The following is an 18,811-nucleotide window of genomic DNA, read 5'->3' on the forward strand; positions in this document are numbered from 1 at the left end:
GAACAGTTTAAGAACACAGGGCTTTGCTGTGGACTGGATGCTATCAAGAAACGGGGTAACTATATGACTGGGTATCTGAATAAATCTTATCTAATAAGGCAGGATGAATGTATAAAGGCTGAAGCTATAATTAGTAATGAGCAGCAGTCACTCACTTTAGCCAGGATAGGATACTTGCCCATTTTTGTGGTTTGGCAATGTCATATTCTTGTCTGTTTTCAGACATGATTATGAAGTGGTCTTGTTTTTGTCTTGATCCATCACAGAGAGTGGCCTTGCCTGATGCTGATACTCTGTGAAATTGTTTATGTTCAGCAGGAGAACCCCAAAACCTCGCTCTGAGTGCAAGGTCAGTTCCCAGCAATCCCTAGACCTAGCTGATATTACCAAGCCAGATCCAGATACTCAGAGCTAAAAAACTCTAACAAGTTTCTTCCAGAATCTAGAGCTGACAAGCCTGGTAATAGGGTTTTTCTTTCTTTTTCTTCTAATAGAATTCAGATTAGGCTTCTCCACTACAGTGAATTCAGATTAGGCTCCTCCACTACAGTGTCAAACTTGAGCCCATACCTTGCTCTCTCTTACTGAGGCCTCCTAAATACTTTGTGTGTTAACAGTTTTTCAGCACATTTGGCATTAGTTAATACTGAGTGATTTTAATATCCATTAAAATCTTACAAAGAAGTGTACCCTTAAAATATAGCCTCTTTGTTAAGAATAAGTGTACCTTTATGTCCCACTTCCAAATGGAACTTAAACTCTACTTCAGTGCTAAAAATTGTAGGACTCTAGTCATATTAGGTACCAGCACCTAACAATTTGGAAATATGTTTGTTCTAGAAAATTTACTAAGACCACTCACAACATCTTAATTTAAATCTTACCACATGAGAGTTAGGAGAAATTCCACTTCTGATGGTGTTGCTACTAGAATGTACAGGTGGAGTGGTTGAAGGTCCCAATGCATCTTGCTTTCTCACTAGCTGATTTTCATTTAATTCTTTATTTAACCATGTGATTACTTAAATAAAAGAACAAGTAACAAGGTAAAGAATTTTGAATATTTTTATTTTTCTAATAATTTTAAATATTTAAAAATTATATTGACATTTTTTTAAGTTTTTAAAACTACCTTATATCACAGGAGAATAACATAGGTTCACCTAAATTTTTGTCATTAAATATTCTTATTTTAGCAACTGCCACATAGGACTCCTTATTCTTTTACTATCAGAAGCACATATTTCTGCTAGTCAAGGATCTCTTTAAAGGCTTTCATTTCCAGAATGATACCTTCCAGTTTATTTAAAATTCAAACTCTTATTTCTCATAATCAATATCAGAAACTGAGAAAATGTTAATTAAAGGCCTAATCTCATATTTTTGTTTCAAATAGTTCATACTATTACCAGTAGGTAAACACAGCAATTATAACAAGTAGTAGTAAAGAATTTAAATAGTAAATTATAGTTAATATTTTCAACACTTAATTTTGGGTTACTGACACATGTAATAGGTTTTTTTTTAATAATGATGGTAACTGTTTTACAGGACAGTTGATATAATTTACTACAGCAAAGACATTAAGATGGTACATTTAAAGCAGATTATTTGTATATAGCAGTACCTTGATTTACCTAGTCTTATGAATTCAAATAAAAATTTCAGGTTAAGAATAAAGCTACAAACCTCATTTACATAAAAAGGTAAAATACTTACACTTCTCATTATTTTTTAGAAGCTGTTTGCTTTCTTCAAGTTTTTGAACTGTAGCTTCTAATTGTTCTTGTAATTTGCATACCTGAAATGTTAATCCTTATAGTAAGCATAATAAAGACTAAAATAAAGACTGAAGAAATGTATTACTATTCATTAAATAATTAACAGCTATTAATTACTATTAAATAAGAAAGGAATTAGCTCAGCAGTGAAATAAATATATAATTACATATATACACACATATACATACACATATATACGTATGAACACTCAAGATATCTGAGTCATGATAACTAACTTTTCAAACTGAAATAAGTTATTAAATTCTATTGATTATAGTCATGTTCTTTTGGGGAAAAAAAGCCAAAACTATTCTGATATAACGAAGTAGAAGTTTTAAAAATACATGAGGAAATTCATTATGCTTTGCAAATAGTCACACACGCAAAAATATAAAATATTAACTACCTCTTGCTCTTTAATTCGGAGAGACTGTACAACATCTTGTAATTCTTTTTGTTCCTTTTGTAATTTTTCTTCCTTCTCAGCCAAGAGTTTCTCTTGCTGAATAGTTACTGTATTCTTCAGTTTCAATTTACCCATTAAGGTCTTCAGATCCCCTTGCAACTTTTTGATAATTTCATTTGCCTGTAAAAGAGCTTTATATGTACATCTCTACATAATCCAATGAAATATCAATATTCTATTAAGTTTTTAAAAACAAACCTTAAGAAGTTCAGCTGATAATGATTTTATTGTAGCTTCAAGTTTTCCTAGTTGTACCTGCTTTTTCTCACCATTTTCTTCTAAAGCCACCTGATACATATTTTTAAAAACATGAATAATTAGGAAGTCTGTGTTTATTTAGGAAAAGCATCATTTATAAACGTGATCATTTATAGATCATTTATAAACCATCAATTTGTTTTGAAAATTTAAAAATAGACCTTTTGTTCCTGGATTGTATCAAATGCTTCTTTTGTTCTTAAAACAAGCTGATCCTTATCCTTGATTTCCTGTTCTAAAACAGCTACTTTTGTTTGTAGATGATTAATATGCTTTTCTTTTTCATGGCACTCAGCATCAAGTGTAGAATTCTCTCTTCGCAAAGAGAGGACTTCTTGCTTAGCCCGCTGGAGCTCCTAGAGGAGGAAAAAAAAAAGTTGCATTATGAAAAAGGCAAGTTGGCTGGTTTGGTAATTTATAATTAAGATATTTAAAACAGAAAAAATGCCTTTAATAACTTTAAAGTTCTAGTACTGGTATTCTTTTAAAGAAATGAAGGTCTCTCTAAAGGCACATGTAACTTGTAGATCTGAAATATAATTGTAAAATATACTAGTATCTAATGCAATGACAACAAGGGAAAATAAAACAATCCTTATTTATGAATAAATTACTAGAACTTTTGAAAACCAGTAACAAGAATTTTCTGATGTCTTGAAATCTACAGTTTAAAAAAAAATCACTTAGGTAATAAATGCTCATTATAACAGAATTTCAAAATACATAAAATATATAAATGAAAAGAAAGCCCTATCATTCTACCACCAAAGCAGTGACTCTCAATCTAGTCTGCATATTGAAATCACCTGGAAAGCTTTAAAAACTACTGATGCCTGACCATGCCCAAGATATTCTGATTTCATTAGTGTGAGATATGGCCTGAGTTCTTCAACTGTTTCCAAGGGTAGCCAAGGAATCATGCATGAGATATTGTTAACTGACAATAATTGTTAATTAAAAACAGATTATCATACTAAGTGAGTCAGAAAGAGAAAGAAATACTATATGATATCACTTATATGTGGAATCCAAAATATGATACAAATGAACATATTTACAAAACAGAAATAGACTCATCGACATAGAAAACAAACTTATGGTTACCAAAAGGGCAGCCGGGGGGCAGGCTGGCTATAAATTAGGAGTTTAGGATTAGCAGATACAAACTACTACGTATAAAATAGATAAATAACAAGGTCCTAATGTATATCACAGGGAACTATATTCAATAACCTATGATAAACCATAATGGAAAATATGAAAATAATATTAAAAAATAATTTAAAAAATATCTATACTAGATCACATCTGAATCAGCTAATATCAGTCCAAATGTTGCCAGTATACTATACTAAAGCCCAGTATGTAGTATTCCTAATTAGTTTTCGGTTTTAACAAAAACTTTACAAAATAATTTTATAGTATTATACCATAGTGGTTTTAGAAACAGACTCTGCTATCAGGCAGACTTAGAATACAAATCCTGGCTCTTCTGTGTGACCCTGGGAATTACTTAACCTCCTTAAATTTCAGTCCCTTATTTGTAGAATAGAAACAACACCTCATAAATTATTTAATTTCATCTTCACAAAAACCCTTACATAAACTACTTAGCATATTGCCAGGCACATAGTAAATACCTGATAAACGGCAGTAATTATTAATTTTAGGGTACTAATCTCTAAAAGGTATAATTTAACATAATTAGGTAACAATACTCAGAAGTTTAGAAAAGAAAATCCCCAGGACTCATAATTTGCAAGTCTTATGCAAAGCTTGGAAGAAATATTTTGATTACATTATATGAAAATCAACATAACAAAGCACACTGTTTATATACACTGCCCAGTGTCAGTGCTAAAACAGAAGAACCCACGTAGCATTATAATGAAGTATTCACTATCTAATGTACTATGCAGGCTGAAATGTTTTACTAACTGGTGTGAAAGGTGAAGAGGGTAGTGAGAAGGACTGAAGACATCTAATTGTTAGGACAGAATGCTGTGAGGATCTGAACATAAAATCAGTCAGGCTTTAGAGCTTCCTTGGTGGCGCAGTGGTTGAGAGTCAGCCTGCCGATGAAGGGGACGTGGGTTCGTGCCCCGGTCCGGGAAGATCCCACATGCCGCGGAGCGTTTGGGCCCGTGAGCCATGGCCGCTGAGCCTGGGCGTCCGGAGCCTGTGCTCCACAATGGGAGAGGCCCAACAGTGAGAGGCCAGCGTACCGAAAAAAAAAAAAAAAATCAGTCAGGCTTTAGAGTTTCTAAGCATAACGTACTGGTCAAATGGAGTTGGATGTCTTGTGAGCTAGAATAACACTGGAGATCTTTACATTCAAACATGATAGACTTAACAAAATCTACATATGTTTTCTAATAACTCATATGACAATAATGTATAATAATGCTAGGAAGGAGTCTACCATCACTGCCAAAGTACCAACAAAAGTACCACTATAGCAAAATATTTTAAATGTCTCTGTTGCCTAAAAGAACAAGCTAGTACTAGAGACAGGTAAATAAAGGATTTCAATCCTCACTTTTCTACTTATGGCCATGCCAACTTGGGCAAGTTACTTAAGTTCTCTGTACCTCAGTTTCATCATCTGTAAGATGGGGATAATAACAGTACCTTCTTTAAAATAATTGTTATAAGAATTAAATGAGTTAATATATATGCAAAGCACATAAAACAGTGTTCAGTAAGCATTAGCTATTATCATTTCTATTATCATTAGCATTATTATTTCTAGACACTAAACTTCATATAGTTGTTTAATATGTTGAGTAGACTGAAAGAAAGAACCAGCCCTGCCAACACTGAGCACCCTGAGCCACAGACACTGTGCTGATGTTGAAAGTACACTGAAAGATCTGAGGGCTGTGCCAAAGAGCTGCTACTCAAGGCCCCAACAAAAAATATCCAAGTTTATGTTAGCGCTGTTCTCAATTAGTCCATTTTATTAGATTTTGGATTCTCCATTTCTTTGGTATTGTCTGAACTTACTACCCTAAAACTACAAGAGATCCTTGCAGAGCATCCAGAACACCACCCGTACAAGTAATAAAGTAAACAAATTAAAATCAAGTCACCATATTAAAATGTGCTTTTAAATTGGGGGGGGGGAAGACCAACCCCAACGTTCCATACCTCTTCAACACCAGACAGTTTTGTTTTAAGTTCTCTGATGGTAGAGTCTCCTTTATATTTCCTTTCAGTGAGGTCTTTATTAGCAGATTCTAACTCAGACAATCTGTTTTGTAGCTGCTGGATGTTTCGTTGATGGAGGATTTCTAAATCTTTTTTCTGTTGTTCATGCTGCTGTTGGTATTGAACCTGTGCCTATTATATAATAAAATACAGTACCAAAATTCAAAGAAAAAAAAATACAAACATGAGATTTGAAGAAAAAAAATCTTAATTATTCTTCTTTATAAGATTTCCTTGCTTTTAAGAGAATCTATTTCCAATTATGGGTTTCATGAAAAAGAAAAGTCAACAAAGTCAAATTTACCACTATCATCTTGTTCATAATTTCTTCTTCTCCTAAACCCATATGTTTAGACATAACGGCTACAAATTAAGGGAAGAATGATATAGGATTAAGTTAAAAAAGAAAAAAGCAAATTGCAGAATAGTATATATAGTGTGAACCTATTTCTGAGAAAACAAATGAGCAGGTACATAAGGAACTTTCAGTGTTTGCTTTAAACCACATTATACTGTTTCAGTTTTTTACAACCAGTATATATGTCTTCTAATGAAAGAAACATCTAAACTTGTAAAATTGACAAGGTATTGTTCAGTCTTACATTTCACCAACAATAAAATTTGAACATAGTTGTAACTCTGAAATCTCTGGTACCTCTTTGAATCATACCACTAATCTATCTTAATAATTTCTGTTGTTGGACTTGGAGGGCATTATGCTAAATGAAATAAGTCAGAGAAAGAAAAATACTGTATGATATCACTTATATGTGGAATCTAAAAAATACAACAGACTAGTGAATAAAACAAAAAAGAAGCAGACTCACAGATACAGAGAACAAACTAGTGGTTATCAGTGAGGAGGGGGCTATATAGGGTTAGAGGATTAAAAAAGGGTTATTATGGGATTATATAAAATTATGTATGTGAAACTTTAAAAACTGTAAAGCATTAAAGAATTTAAAGAATCTTTCATTCAATAACAAATTTTAAAAATGTTAAATAATTTGTTGATGAACACTATCAAATCCTAAATACATTTTAAAAATAAAGAGTATTTTTCTCATTATGAAAGTTATACATTCTCTTAAAGGCATAAAGAAAGAAATCACAAATAACCGATGATCTCATCCAAGGAGTCATTCTAAATATTTAGGAATATTCCTTTCGAGTCATTTATATGCTTATACTGACACCACACATACACACATAACACACATAGTTAAGTTTAACAAAATGAGACCAACCTGCTTACACAATTTAATCATGCTTTTTAATCCTTTAGCATTTGCACCTCCTCACATCATTAAAAAACTATTTGTAAATAATTTTAATAGTTGCACAATATTCTATCCCATGGCTATACCATAATGCAATTAACCCCTGCTCTACTATGGATACTGAGTTCCCAATTTTTCACAATTACAAATAAAACTATGGTTAATATTTTTGTACATAAGCAAACATCCAAATTCAGATTATCTCCTTTCGATCAATTATAGGTCAAAAATATGTAAACAAATATAAAGCTTGATACTAGTTCCAAAACTGCATTCCAGAAATGTTGTACCCATTCAAAAATTCCTACCACAAAACCAGGAGAGTGTCTCTCTCATAAAATACTTTGGGAATTTTACATAAGTATTTTAAGAATTCCTCATTTTTGGAAAACTAAAATTGAGAGAAGAAGGAAGAAAAAGAGATAAAACAGAAAAAAAGAGTCCATACAAAACTGAAAATGCAACCTTGGAAGAAAACACTCAAGGAGCAATCAAGAAAAAAATAACAATGAGCAAACTGGTACAGATGCTAACTGTAACTGTCTAAGAGGGTAATTAAACACACTGAAGGCAACAGAGACCAAAGATTATAAACATAAAGAACTGGCTTTAGGGCTTCCCTGGTGGCACAGTGGTTGAGAGTCCGTCTGCCGATGCAGGGGACACGGGTTCGTGCCCTGGTCCAGGAAGATCCCACATGCCATGGAGCGGCTGGGCCCGTGAGCCATGGCCACTGAGCCTGCACGTCCGGAGCCTGTGCTCCGCAACGGGAGAGGCCACAACAGTGAGAGGCCCGCACACCGCAAAAAAAAAAGAACTGGATTTATTCCAGCGATAATCAGAATTTTGGAGCTTTTGTTTTAAAAAGTGTAATGGATAGAATTACAATATTTACATTTTCTACTTTGTTTATTTCAGGTGATTCTGATGCACACTAAAGTCTTAAAATCACTGCCCTATAGACTGTCTATCAGCAGGAAGAGAAGAGTGGCTTGCTTGGTTTTAAAGTCTCAAAGGACTGATTCACAATCCTATTAGAAAATGCAGTAAGGAATGCAAACAAATCCTTCAGTCATTTTGGTGTTATAAACAAATACACTTATTATGAGACTTTTAGAACCTAACTTGTTTGAAAATAGAGGCAAAAAAAACTTTAGTAAACAATAGAAATTAATGAAGTCGGGGTGGGTGGGGAGACAGTATAGAACTAATTAATGAAAGAAAAAACTGGTTCTTTAAAAATACTACAAAAAACCAGACAATCAAGTCTCATTAAAAAAAAGACATTAAGAATGTAAGAGAAATGGTATGAAGACTTTAAAAATCATAAAACAACATATAAAATATTTTACTAATACATTTAAACACAAAGATGAAATACATGGCTTTTTAAGGAAATATAACTAACATAACTCAAGAAAAAACAGAAAATCCAAAAGGACCAATAATCATGAAGGAAATCAGAAAAGAACCTAAAGAAAAATGCCTTGAAAAGGCATCAGACCCACGCACACGGCCCGTCTGAGCTGAGGTGCTAGCGGTAGCCATTCCACACTAGGAACTCCGGTCAGAAGAGCTGGGTGCAAGGCCTCTGCACGTGGCCCCCTGTGAGCAAGTGAAACCCAACTAAGCACAAAGGGAAAAAGAAAGCAGTCTTAGAGCTGTGACTATTTTCAAGGCTACTGTTTTTCTCTGTGGAACACTGCCTTTGGGGCAAAACAAGGAAGAAACAGGTGATTCTAATGTGTAGCGCAAAAGGAGAACCACTGCAGGCCAGCTTCTCCTACTGTCAAGGTACTCCAGCTGTGCAGCAGACAGGGTCTTGGTGCTCCAGCAGGGTGTCAGGCCTGAGCCTCTGAAGTGGAAGAGCCGAGTTCAGGACACTGGACCACCAGAGACCTCCTGGCCCCATGTAATATCAATCAGCGAGAGCTCTCCCAGAGATGTCCATCTCAACACTAAGACCCAGCTCCACTCAACAACCAGCAAGCTACAGTGCTGGACACGCCATGCCAAACAACTAGCAAGACAGGAACACAACCTCACCCATTAGCAGAGAGGCTGCCTAAAATCATACTCAGTTCACAGACACCCCAAAACACACCACCGGATGTGGTCCTTCCCACCAGAAAGACAAATCCAGCCTCATCCACCAGAACACAGGCACCAGTCCCCTCCACCCAGAAGCCAACACAAGCCACTGAACCAACCTTACCCTCTGGGGGCAGATACCAAAAACAACAGGAACTACGAACCTGCAGCCTGCAAAAAGGAGACCCCAAACACAGTAAGTTAAGTAAAATGAGAAGACAGAGAAATACGCAACAGATGAAGGAACAAGATAAAAACCCACCACAACAAACAAATGAAGAGGAAATAGGCAGTCTACCTGAAAAAGAATTCAGAGTAATGATATTAAAGATGATCTAAAATCTAAAATGATAGTAAAGATGATCCAAAATCTTGGAAATAGAATGGAGAAAATACAAGAAATGTTTAACAAGGACCTAGAACAACTAAAGAGCAAGCAAACAATGATGAACACCACAATAAATGAAATTAAAAATTCTCTAGAATGAAGCATAGCAGAGTAACTTAGGCAGCATAACAGATAAGTGACCTGAAAGATAAAATAGTGGAAATAACTACCACAGAGCAGAATAAAGAAAAAAGAATGAAAAGAACTGAGGATGGACTCAGAGACTTCTGATACCAAAACCAGACAAAGAGGTCACAAAAAAAGAAAACTACAGGCCAATATCTGAACACAGATGCAAAAATCCTCAACAAAATACTAGCAAACATAAGCCAGCAGCACATTAAAAGGATCATACACCATGATCAAGTGGGGTTTATCCCAGGTTTATTCCAGCAGCACATTAAAAGGATCATACATCATGATCAAGTGAGGATTTATCCCTTCAGTGTATGCAAATCAATCAATGTGATACACCATATTAGCAAATGAAGGATAAAAACCATATGATAATCTCAATAGGTGCAGAGAAAGCTTTTGACAAAATTCAACACCCATTTACGATAAAAACTCTCCAGAAAGTAGGCATAGAGGGAACTTACCTCAACATAATAAAGGCCATATACGACAAACCCACAGCCAACAGTTCTCAATGGTGAAAAAGCGAAACCATTTCCACTAAGATCAGGAACAAGACAAGACTGCCAACTCTCACCGCTATTATTCAACATAGTTTTGGAAGTTTTAGTCACAGCAATCAGAGAAGAAAAAGAAATAAAAGGAATCCAAATCGGAAAAGAAGTAAAACTGTCACAGTTTGCAGATGACACGATACTATACACAGAGAATCCTAAAGATGCTACCAGAAAACTACTAGGACCAATCAATAAATTTGGTAAAGCAGCAGGATACAAAATTAATGCACAGAAATCTCTTGCATTCCTGTACACTAATGATGAAATATCTGAAAGAGAAACCAAGGAAACACTCCCATTTATCATTGCAACAAAAAAGAATAAAATACCTAGGAATAAACCTACCTAGGGAGACAAAAGACCTGTATGCAGAAAATTATAAGACACTGATGAAAGAAATTAAAGATGATACAAACAAATGGAGAGATACACCATGTTCTTCGATTGGAAGAATCAACATTGTGAAAATGACTATACTACTCAAAGCAATCTACAGATTCAATGCAATCTCTATCAAACTACCACCGGCATTTTTCACAGAATTAGAACAAAAAATTTCACAATTTGTATGGAAACACAAAAGACCTCAAATAGCCAAAGCAATCTGGAGAAAGAAAAATGGACCTGGAGGAATCAGGCTCCCTGACTTCAGACTATACTACAAAGCTACAGTAATCAAGACAGTATGGTACTGGCACAAAAACAGAAATATAGATCAATGGAACAAGATAGAAAGCCCAGAAATAAACCCACGCACATACGGTCACCTTATCTTTGATAAAGGAGACAAGAATATACAATGGAGAAAAGACAGCCTCGTCAATAAGTGGTACTGGGAAAACTGGACAGCTATATGTAAAAGAATGAAATTAGAACACTCCCTAACATCGTACACAAAAACAAACTCAAAGTGGATTAAAGACCTAAATGTAAGACCAGACGCTATCAAACCCTTAGAGGAAAACATAAGCAGAACATTCTATGACATAAATCACAGCAAGATCCTTTTTGACCCACCTCCTAGAGAAATGGAAATAAAAACAAAAATAAACAAATGGGACCTAATGAAACTTTAAAGCTTTTGCACAGCAAAGGAAACCATAAACAAGATGAAAATACAACCCTTAGAATGGGAGAAAATATTTGCAAACAAATCAACTGACAAAGGATTAATCTCCCAAATATATAAGCAGCTCATGCAGCTCAATATCAAAAATACAAACAATCCAATCCAAAAATGGGCAGAAGACCTAAATAGACATTTCTCCAAATAAGATATACAGGTTGCCAACAAACACGTGAAAGGATGCTCAACATCACTAATCATTAGAGAAATGCAAATCAAAACTACAATGAGATATCACCTCACACCGGTCAGAATGGTCATCATCAAAAAATCTACAAACAATAAATGCTGGAGAGGGTGTGGAGAAAAGGGAACCCTCTTACACTGTTGGTGGGAATGTAAATTGACAGTCACTATGGAGAACAGTATGGAGGTTCCTTAAAAAACTAAAACTAGAACTACCATATGACCCAGCATTCCCACTACTGGACATACAATCTAAGAAAACCATAATTCAAAAAGAGTCATGTACCACAATGTTCATTGCAGCAGTATTTACAATAGCCAGGACATGGTAGCAACCTAAGTGTCCACTGACAGATGAATGAATAAAGAAGATGTGGCACATATATACAATGGAATATTACTCAGTTGTAAAAAGAAATGAAATTGAGTTATTTGTAGTGAGGTGGATGGACCCAGAGTCTGTCATACAGAGTGAAGTAAGTTAGAAAGAGAAAAAGAAATACAGTATGCTAACATATATATATGGAATCTAAAAAACAAAACAAAACAAAAAAGGTTTTGAAGAACGTAGGGGCAGGACAGGAATAAAGATGCAGACTTTAGAGAATGGACTTGAGGACATGGGGAGGGGGAAGGGTAAGTGGAGATGAAGTGAGAGAGTGGCACTGACATATATACATTACCAAATGTAAAATAGCTAGCTAGTGGGAAGCACCCACATAGCACAGGGAGATCAGCTCATACTTTGTGACCACCTAGAGGGGTGGGATAGGAAGGGTGGGAGGGAGACGCAGGAGGGAGGGGATATGGGGATCCATGTATACATATAGCTGATTCAGTATGTTTTACAGCAGAAACTAATACAACAATGTAAAGCAATTATACTCCAATAAAGATGTTAAAAAAGAAAAATTGTCAAAAAAAAGACATCAGACCCAAATGATAAAAGGCTAATTCTATCAGGCCTTCAAGGCACAGATAATTCTTCATTATTTGACTGTTCCAAAGCATAGAGAAAACCAGAAAATGTTTTCATACCTTTCCTGATGCTAGCATAATTCTAATACCAGTCCAAAATCCATAATTTTAATTAGCAGACTAAGACAGAGTGCAGGATAATAGTAATCTCAGACCAATCTCATGTGTGAATATATATACAAATGTCCTAAATTAAATATTAGCAAACTGATTCAACAGGATATTAAAAATCTTTGACTAAATATTATCCTCTGAATTCAAAAATGGTTCCACTTTTGGAAATCTATTATTATCATTATTTTACTACTAAAGTGAGAAAAATGATTATTTGGTTAAATCCCCAAAAGTCACTTCATCTGACTTAGCACTCTTTGGAAGCCAGACAGAAGAAAACTTTCTCAAAAGCAGAGCAAACATCATTCCTACTGGAGAGACATTTTAGCTATTTACCAAAAAAGATTAACTTACCAAAATTAATACCCAGAAATCTCTTGCATTTCTATACACTGACAGTGAAAGATCAGAAAAAGAAATTAAGGTATCAATCCCATTTACCATCTTATCAAAGAATAAAATACCTAGTAATAAATCTACCTAAGGAGGAAAAAGACCTGTACTCTGAAAACTATAAGATGTTGATGAAAGAATCGAAGACGACACAAACAGATGGAAAGATATACCATGTTCTTGGATTGGAAGAATCAATATTGTCAGAATGACTATACTACCCAAGGCAATCTACAGATTCAATACAATACCAATCAAATTACCAATGGCATCTTTCATAGAACTAGAACAAAAATTTTACAATTTGTATGGAAATACAAAAGACCCCAAATAGCCAAAGCAATCCTGAGAAAGAAAAATGGAGCTTGAAGAATCCAGCTCCCTGACTTCAGACTATACTACGAAGCTACAGTCATCAAAACACTATGGTACTGGCACAAAAACAGAAATACAGATCAATGGAACAGGACAGAAAGCCCAGAAACAAACCTGCACACCTATGGTCAATTAATCTACAACAAAGGAGGTAGGAATATATAATGGAGAAAAAAAAGTCTCTTCAATACGTGGTGCTAGGAAAACTGGACAGCTACATGTAAAAGAATGAAATTAGAACATTCTCTAACACCATACACAAAAATAAACTCAAAATGGATTAAAGACCTAAATGTAAGACCGGATACTATAAAACTCTTAGAGGAAAACATAGGCAGAACACTCTGTGACATAAATCACAGCAAGATCTTTTTGGATCCACCTCCTACAGTAATGAAAATAAAAGCAAAAATAAACAAATGGGACCTAATGAAACTTAAAAGCTTTTGCACAGCAAAGGAAACCATGAACAAAATGAAAAGACAACAGACAGAATGGGAGAAAATATTTGCAAATGAAGTGATTAATAAGGGATTAATCTCCAAAATATACAAACAGCTCATACAGCTCAATATCAAAAAACAAACAACCCAGTCAAAAAACGGGCAGAAGACCTAAGTAGACATTTCTCCAAAGAAGAAATACAGATGGTCAAAAAGCATATGAAAAGATGCTCAACATCACTAATTATTAGAGAAATGCAAATCAAAACTACAGTGAGGTATCCATCACCTCACACCAGTAACAAAAAGTCTACAAACAGTAAATGCTGGAGAGGGTGTGGAGAAAAGAGAACCCTCCTACACTGTTGGTGGGAATGTAAACCGGTACAACCACTATGGAGAGTAGTATGGAGGTTCCTTAAAAAACTAAAAATAGAGCTACCATATGACCCAGCAATCCCACTCCTGGGCATATATCTGGAGAAAACCATAATTTGAAAAGATACATGTACCCCAGTATTCATTGCAGCACTATTTACAGCAGCCAAGACATGGAAGCAACCTAAATGTCCACTGATAGAGGAATGGATAAAGAAAATGTGGTACTTATATACAAAGGAATCTTAGCCATAAAAAAGAATGAAATAATGCCATTTGCAGCAACATGGATGGACCTAAAGATTATCATACTACGTGAAGGAAGTCAGACAAAGACAAATACCACATGATATCACTTATATGTGGAATCTAAAAAAATGATACAAATGAACTTATTTACAAAATGGAAACAGACTCACAGACTTTGAAAACAAACTTATGGTTACCAAAGGGAAAAGGATGGGGGGTAGAGATATATTAGGAGTTTGGGATTAACACACACACTACTATATATAAAACAGATAATCAACAAGGACCTACTGTATAGCACACAGAACTCTACTCAATAATTCTGTAATAACCTATATGGGAAAAGACTCTGAAAAAGAATGGATATACATATATATATATATAACTGAAATCACCTTGCTATACACCTGGAACTAACACAATACTGTAAATCAACTGTACTTCAATATAAAATAAAAATTAAATTAAAAAAAACTGAAACAAGATAAGGATTCCACTATTACTTATCATTTCTCTGCATAAGAAAAAAATGATATAAATCTTGGAAGAGATAAATTACCATTTTGTATAGTTTACATATCTACCAGAAAAACCTAAGAGAATCTCCAAAACTATTAGAATATGTAAATTAAAATGCAAATCTGTAAATATAACCTAGAATTAATGGGTATGACATTAATACACATTAGCAATAAACACTTAGAAATTATCACAGTAGAGGGGTGTGATAGGTGGTCCCATTTATAGAGCAAAAATCTGTAAAATCTCTAGGCAAAAACATTTAACAAGAACTGTAAAAGAAAAAAAGAAAGAGAAAAGGAGGTAAATGAAGAGTAAACTATAAACCTGTTTTAAACAAATAAGACCTGAATAAATGAAGAGATATTTCTCTACACTGGACAAGAAAATTCCAAGGATATCAGTTCTATCCAACAGTCCAGAAACAAGACCAAATAAATAAAGGAATTTAGTATATATTAAAGATTGCATTTTAAACCACTGGGAAATATGGTATTGGAACAAACAATATTTGACTATATGCCCAAAAAAATCCATCTCATACTCCAGAAAAATATACTCCAAACAGATTAAAAAGTTAAATTCAACAAGAAAATTATAGAAGTATTAGAAGAGAATACCAGAGAATATCTTTCATAACCTTGGGGTGGCAAAGGCTTTCCAAACATAAAATGCAGCCTTATACCATAAAAACGCAGATTGAAAAACTGGATGACAATCAAATAAAAAGAACTATAGGGACTTCCCTGGCGGTCCAGTGGTTAAGACTCTGCGCTTTCAATGCAGGCAGTGTGGGCTCGATCCTTGGTCGGGGAACTAAGATTCTACATGCTGCACGGTGCAGCTCAAAAAATAAATAAATAAACAAAATCTTTAAAATAAATAAAATAATTTAAATTTAAGAATATAAAAATTGGGCTTCCCTGGTGGCACAGCGGTTGAGAGTCTGCCTGCTGATGCAGGGGACACGGGTTCGTGCCCCGGTCAGGGAAGATCCCACATGCTGCGGAGCGGCTGGGCCCATGAGCCGTGGCTGCTGAGCCTGCGCGTCCAGAGCCTGTGCTCCGAAACCGGAGAGGCCACAACAGTGAGAGGCCCACATACCGAAAAAAAAAAAAAAAAAAAAGAATATAAAAATTAAAAAAAGAACTATATATGGCAAGAGATACTAATAAATGCAAATGACAGGCTAAAATACAATGTTTATAATATACATAGTAGGTAAATGTATAATATCCTTACTTTACACCAGAAATGAAAAGGCAAGCCATGGACAAAAAATATTCACAGTGCATGTATCTGACAAAGGACTCAGGTCCAGAATATACAAAGAACTCCTACAAATCATTAAGAAAAACACGGACTGCACAATTAATAAATGGGCTGAAGACTCAAATGGGCACTTCACAAGAAAATATCCAAGCGGTCTATATACATATGAAAAGGTATTCATTATGAGGTGCTACCATACACCCACTGAATGGCAGTGTGATGTGACATATCCACTTCGGAAAACTGTTTGACAGTTTCTACTAAAGCTAAACATATGCCTACACTAGAACCTAGCCATTCTAATCCTAAATATATACCCAAGGAAAATGAATACATGTGTTCACAAAAAGACATGTACAAGAAAGTTCGTAACAGTTTAATAATAGCAAAATGTCAGAAAAAATTCAAATGTCTCCCAACAGGAAAACAGATAAGTTACTGCATGTTCATATAATAGAATCCTACACAACAACAAAAAGAAACACACAAGAATATAACTGAATCTCAGAGATATTATGCTGAGTGAAGGAAGCAACACATAAATAAGTATATACTGTATGTGTCCAATTATCTAAAGTTCAAGAACAGGCAAAACCTGTTTTGAAGTGATGGGCTTCCTGTGGGAGTATGAAATGGATTGAGAAGGCACACAAGGAAACCTAAAGGGGTGGTACAATTTTCTGAATCTTAATTTGGGTGAAAGTACACATAAACTGTTATCAAGCAGCACCCTTAAAAGCAAACATTTAGTAAGATGCAAAAAGCAAAAATAGAATTTTATATTAAAGAATAATTTAACATTAATTAAAGAAATTAATATGATATAAAAGGTATAAAATACTGTAAATCCACACTACAAAGCAGTAGAAAATGAGAGTCACACAGGGAAAGCAAAAGATATTAAAAGAAATAATCCACAGAAGAAATTAAAATGGCCAAAAGTCATATTAAGATACTTACCTTCACTAAAAATCTAAGAAATATAAACTAAAATTAATACTACTATAATACCTGTCAGGTAGCAGATATTAAGAAGGTTAATAGTATCAGGAATATGGGGAAGTAAGTATGATCATACACTATCTTTGGGATTCCATTTGGTACAACATTTTTGGGTAGCGAATTTGCAATATCCATTAATATTTTATATGGGTATATTGCAATCTCACTTCTAGGAATAAAAATGTTCACTGCAGTATTATTTGCAATAACCAAGATCTGAAGCATTTAAATGTCCATCAGTTAGTAAGTACTTAAATAATTTATTTTATGTCCAAGTAATGAATACTACTCAGCTACTTCTGAACTGATAAAAAAAAAAACAATATCTATGATATCAAGTTAGGTGAAAAAAAGTTACAATCAATATATCCATGAGGACCTTGTTAGCTTAGAACAAAACCAAAACTCAGGTGTGTACATATCTCCCAATTTACATATTTCTAAATTTATAAACAATTATTTATAAATTGTATATTATTTACATATATAAAGTCTGGAAAAACAAATATCAAAATGTTTATAAATTATCTCTGGGTAGTAAGATTTTTAAGGATAGACTTTTAATTTTTATATACTTCCACACTGTCTGAAAATGTTAAAGCAAGCATGTATTACTTTTATAATTAACAAAATGACTAACGGCAATAACAAAATATTTTTCCAGTTTTTTTTAATATTCATACCTGCAAAGCTTTTTCCTTCTCATTTGTCAGTTCTTGAGAATGCTTATTTGACAATGTTGCTGTGTGTGATGCCCATTCATTCCGTAACTTATCTAATTCTTGGATTTTTTCTGATAATGTCTGTAGTAGAGTTCAATATGAAATATTAAAATTCTTGAATATGTTATTAGATTGGAACATGAAAATATTTGCAAAGTATATTAAAATATTTGCAAAGTATATTAAAGGAGATGGAATCACAGCTTTTTAAGACATACTCAAAGCCTTTTCTTACACAGATTTTTTTGTATTTAAAGAAATCAACATTAGAATAAAAGCAATTTTAGAGTTAAAATGGTCCACAGTTTAACAATCACTAACCTTTTAGTTAAATCTGGCTCTTCACCTCTCAATCCTCTCCTCTGGCATTAAGAAAAAAAGAAACCCAGGGTAGACCAAGTCATAAGTAGTACAGATGACCTTAAACACAGGTTTGAAATGCACAGGTACGCTTATACTCAGATTTTTCTTCAAGAAATACGTACTACAATACTACACAATCCACGGTTAGTTGAATCTGATGATGTGGAACCATAGATACGGAGGGCTGACTATAAACTTATGCAAGAATTTTCAACTGTGCAGGGGGCCGGTGTCCCTAACTCGCGTGTTGTTCAAGGGTCAACTGTAGTTTACTTATACACCTAAAACCCAGAAACACAGGTTCCCAAGATGGGCCATGTGGTGCAGGACAATTTTCTACCTGAAGCCATGCAGCTTATCAAATACTTTGGTCCTCAATTTCAAGGAGTAGCTATGACCGAAATGATGATAAGCCTATCAGAGGAATTAATTCTAAACTTAACAGAAGGAAGGAAGGGAAAGATTTAGAAGACAGGAACTGAAAAGCCATTTAGACAAGAGGAATGAGATGAATTAAAGAGGAG

General features: G+C 34.3%; 1 protein-coding gene across 1 annotated transcript in view; it reads right to left on the reverse strand.

The window, feature by feature from the left end:
* The window catches only part of SASS6 (SAS-6 centriolar assembly protein), a 51,948-nt gene that overhangs the window by 20,812 nt on the left and 12,325 nt on the right, over positions 1-18,811 (reverse strand). The window contains exons 7-13 of the mRNA XM_032624839.1: positions 17,886-18,005; positions 5,657-5,848; positions 2,668-2,862; positions 2,447-2,536; positions 2,189-2,368; positions 1,720-1,801; positions 885-1,021 (exon numbers count right to left, since the gene is read on the reverse strand). Of these exons, the coding sequence (XP_032480730.1) occupies positions 885-1,021; positions 1,720-1,801; positions 2,189-2,368; positions 2,447-2,536; positions 2,668-2,862; positions 5,657-5,848; positions 17,886-18,005 (996 nt within the window). The remainder of the gene's footprint in view (positions 1-884; positions 1,022-1,719; positions 1,802-2,188; positions 2,369-2,446; positions 2,537-2,667; positions 2,863-5,656; positions 5,849-17,885; positions 18,006-18,811) is intronic.

The sequence above is a fragment of the Phocoena sinus genome, chromosome 1, assembly GCF_008692025.1.
Source record: "Phocoena sinus isolate mPhoSin1 chromosome 1, mPhoSin1.pri, whole genome shotgun sequence".
In the NCBI taxonomy this organism is placed as follows: Eukaryota; Metazoa; Chordata; class Mammalia; order Artiodactyla; family Phocoenidae; genus Phocoena; species Phocoena sinus.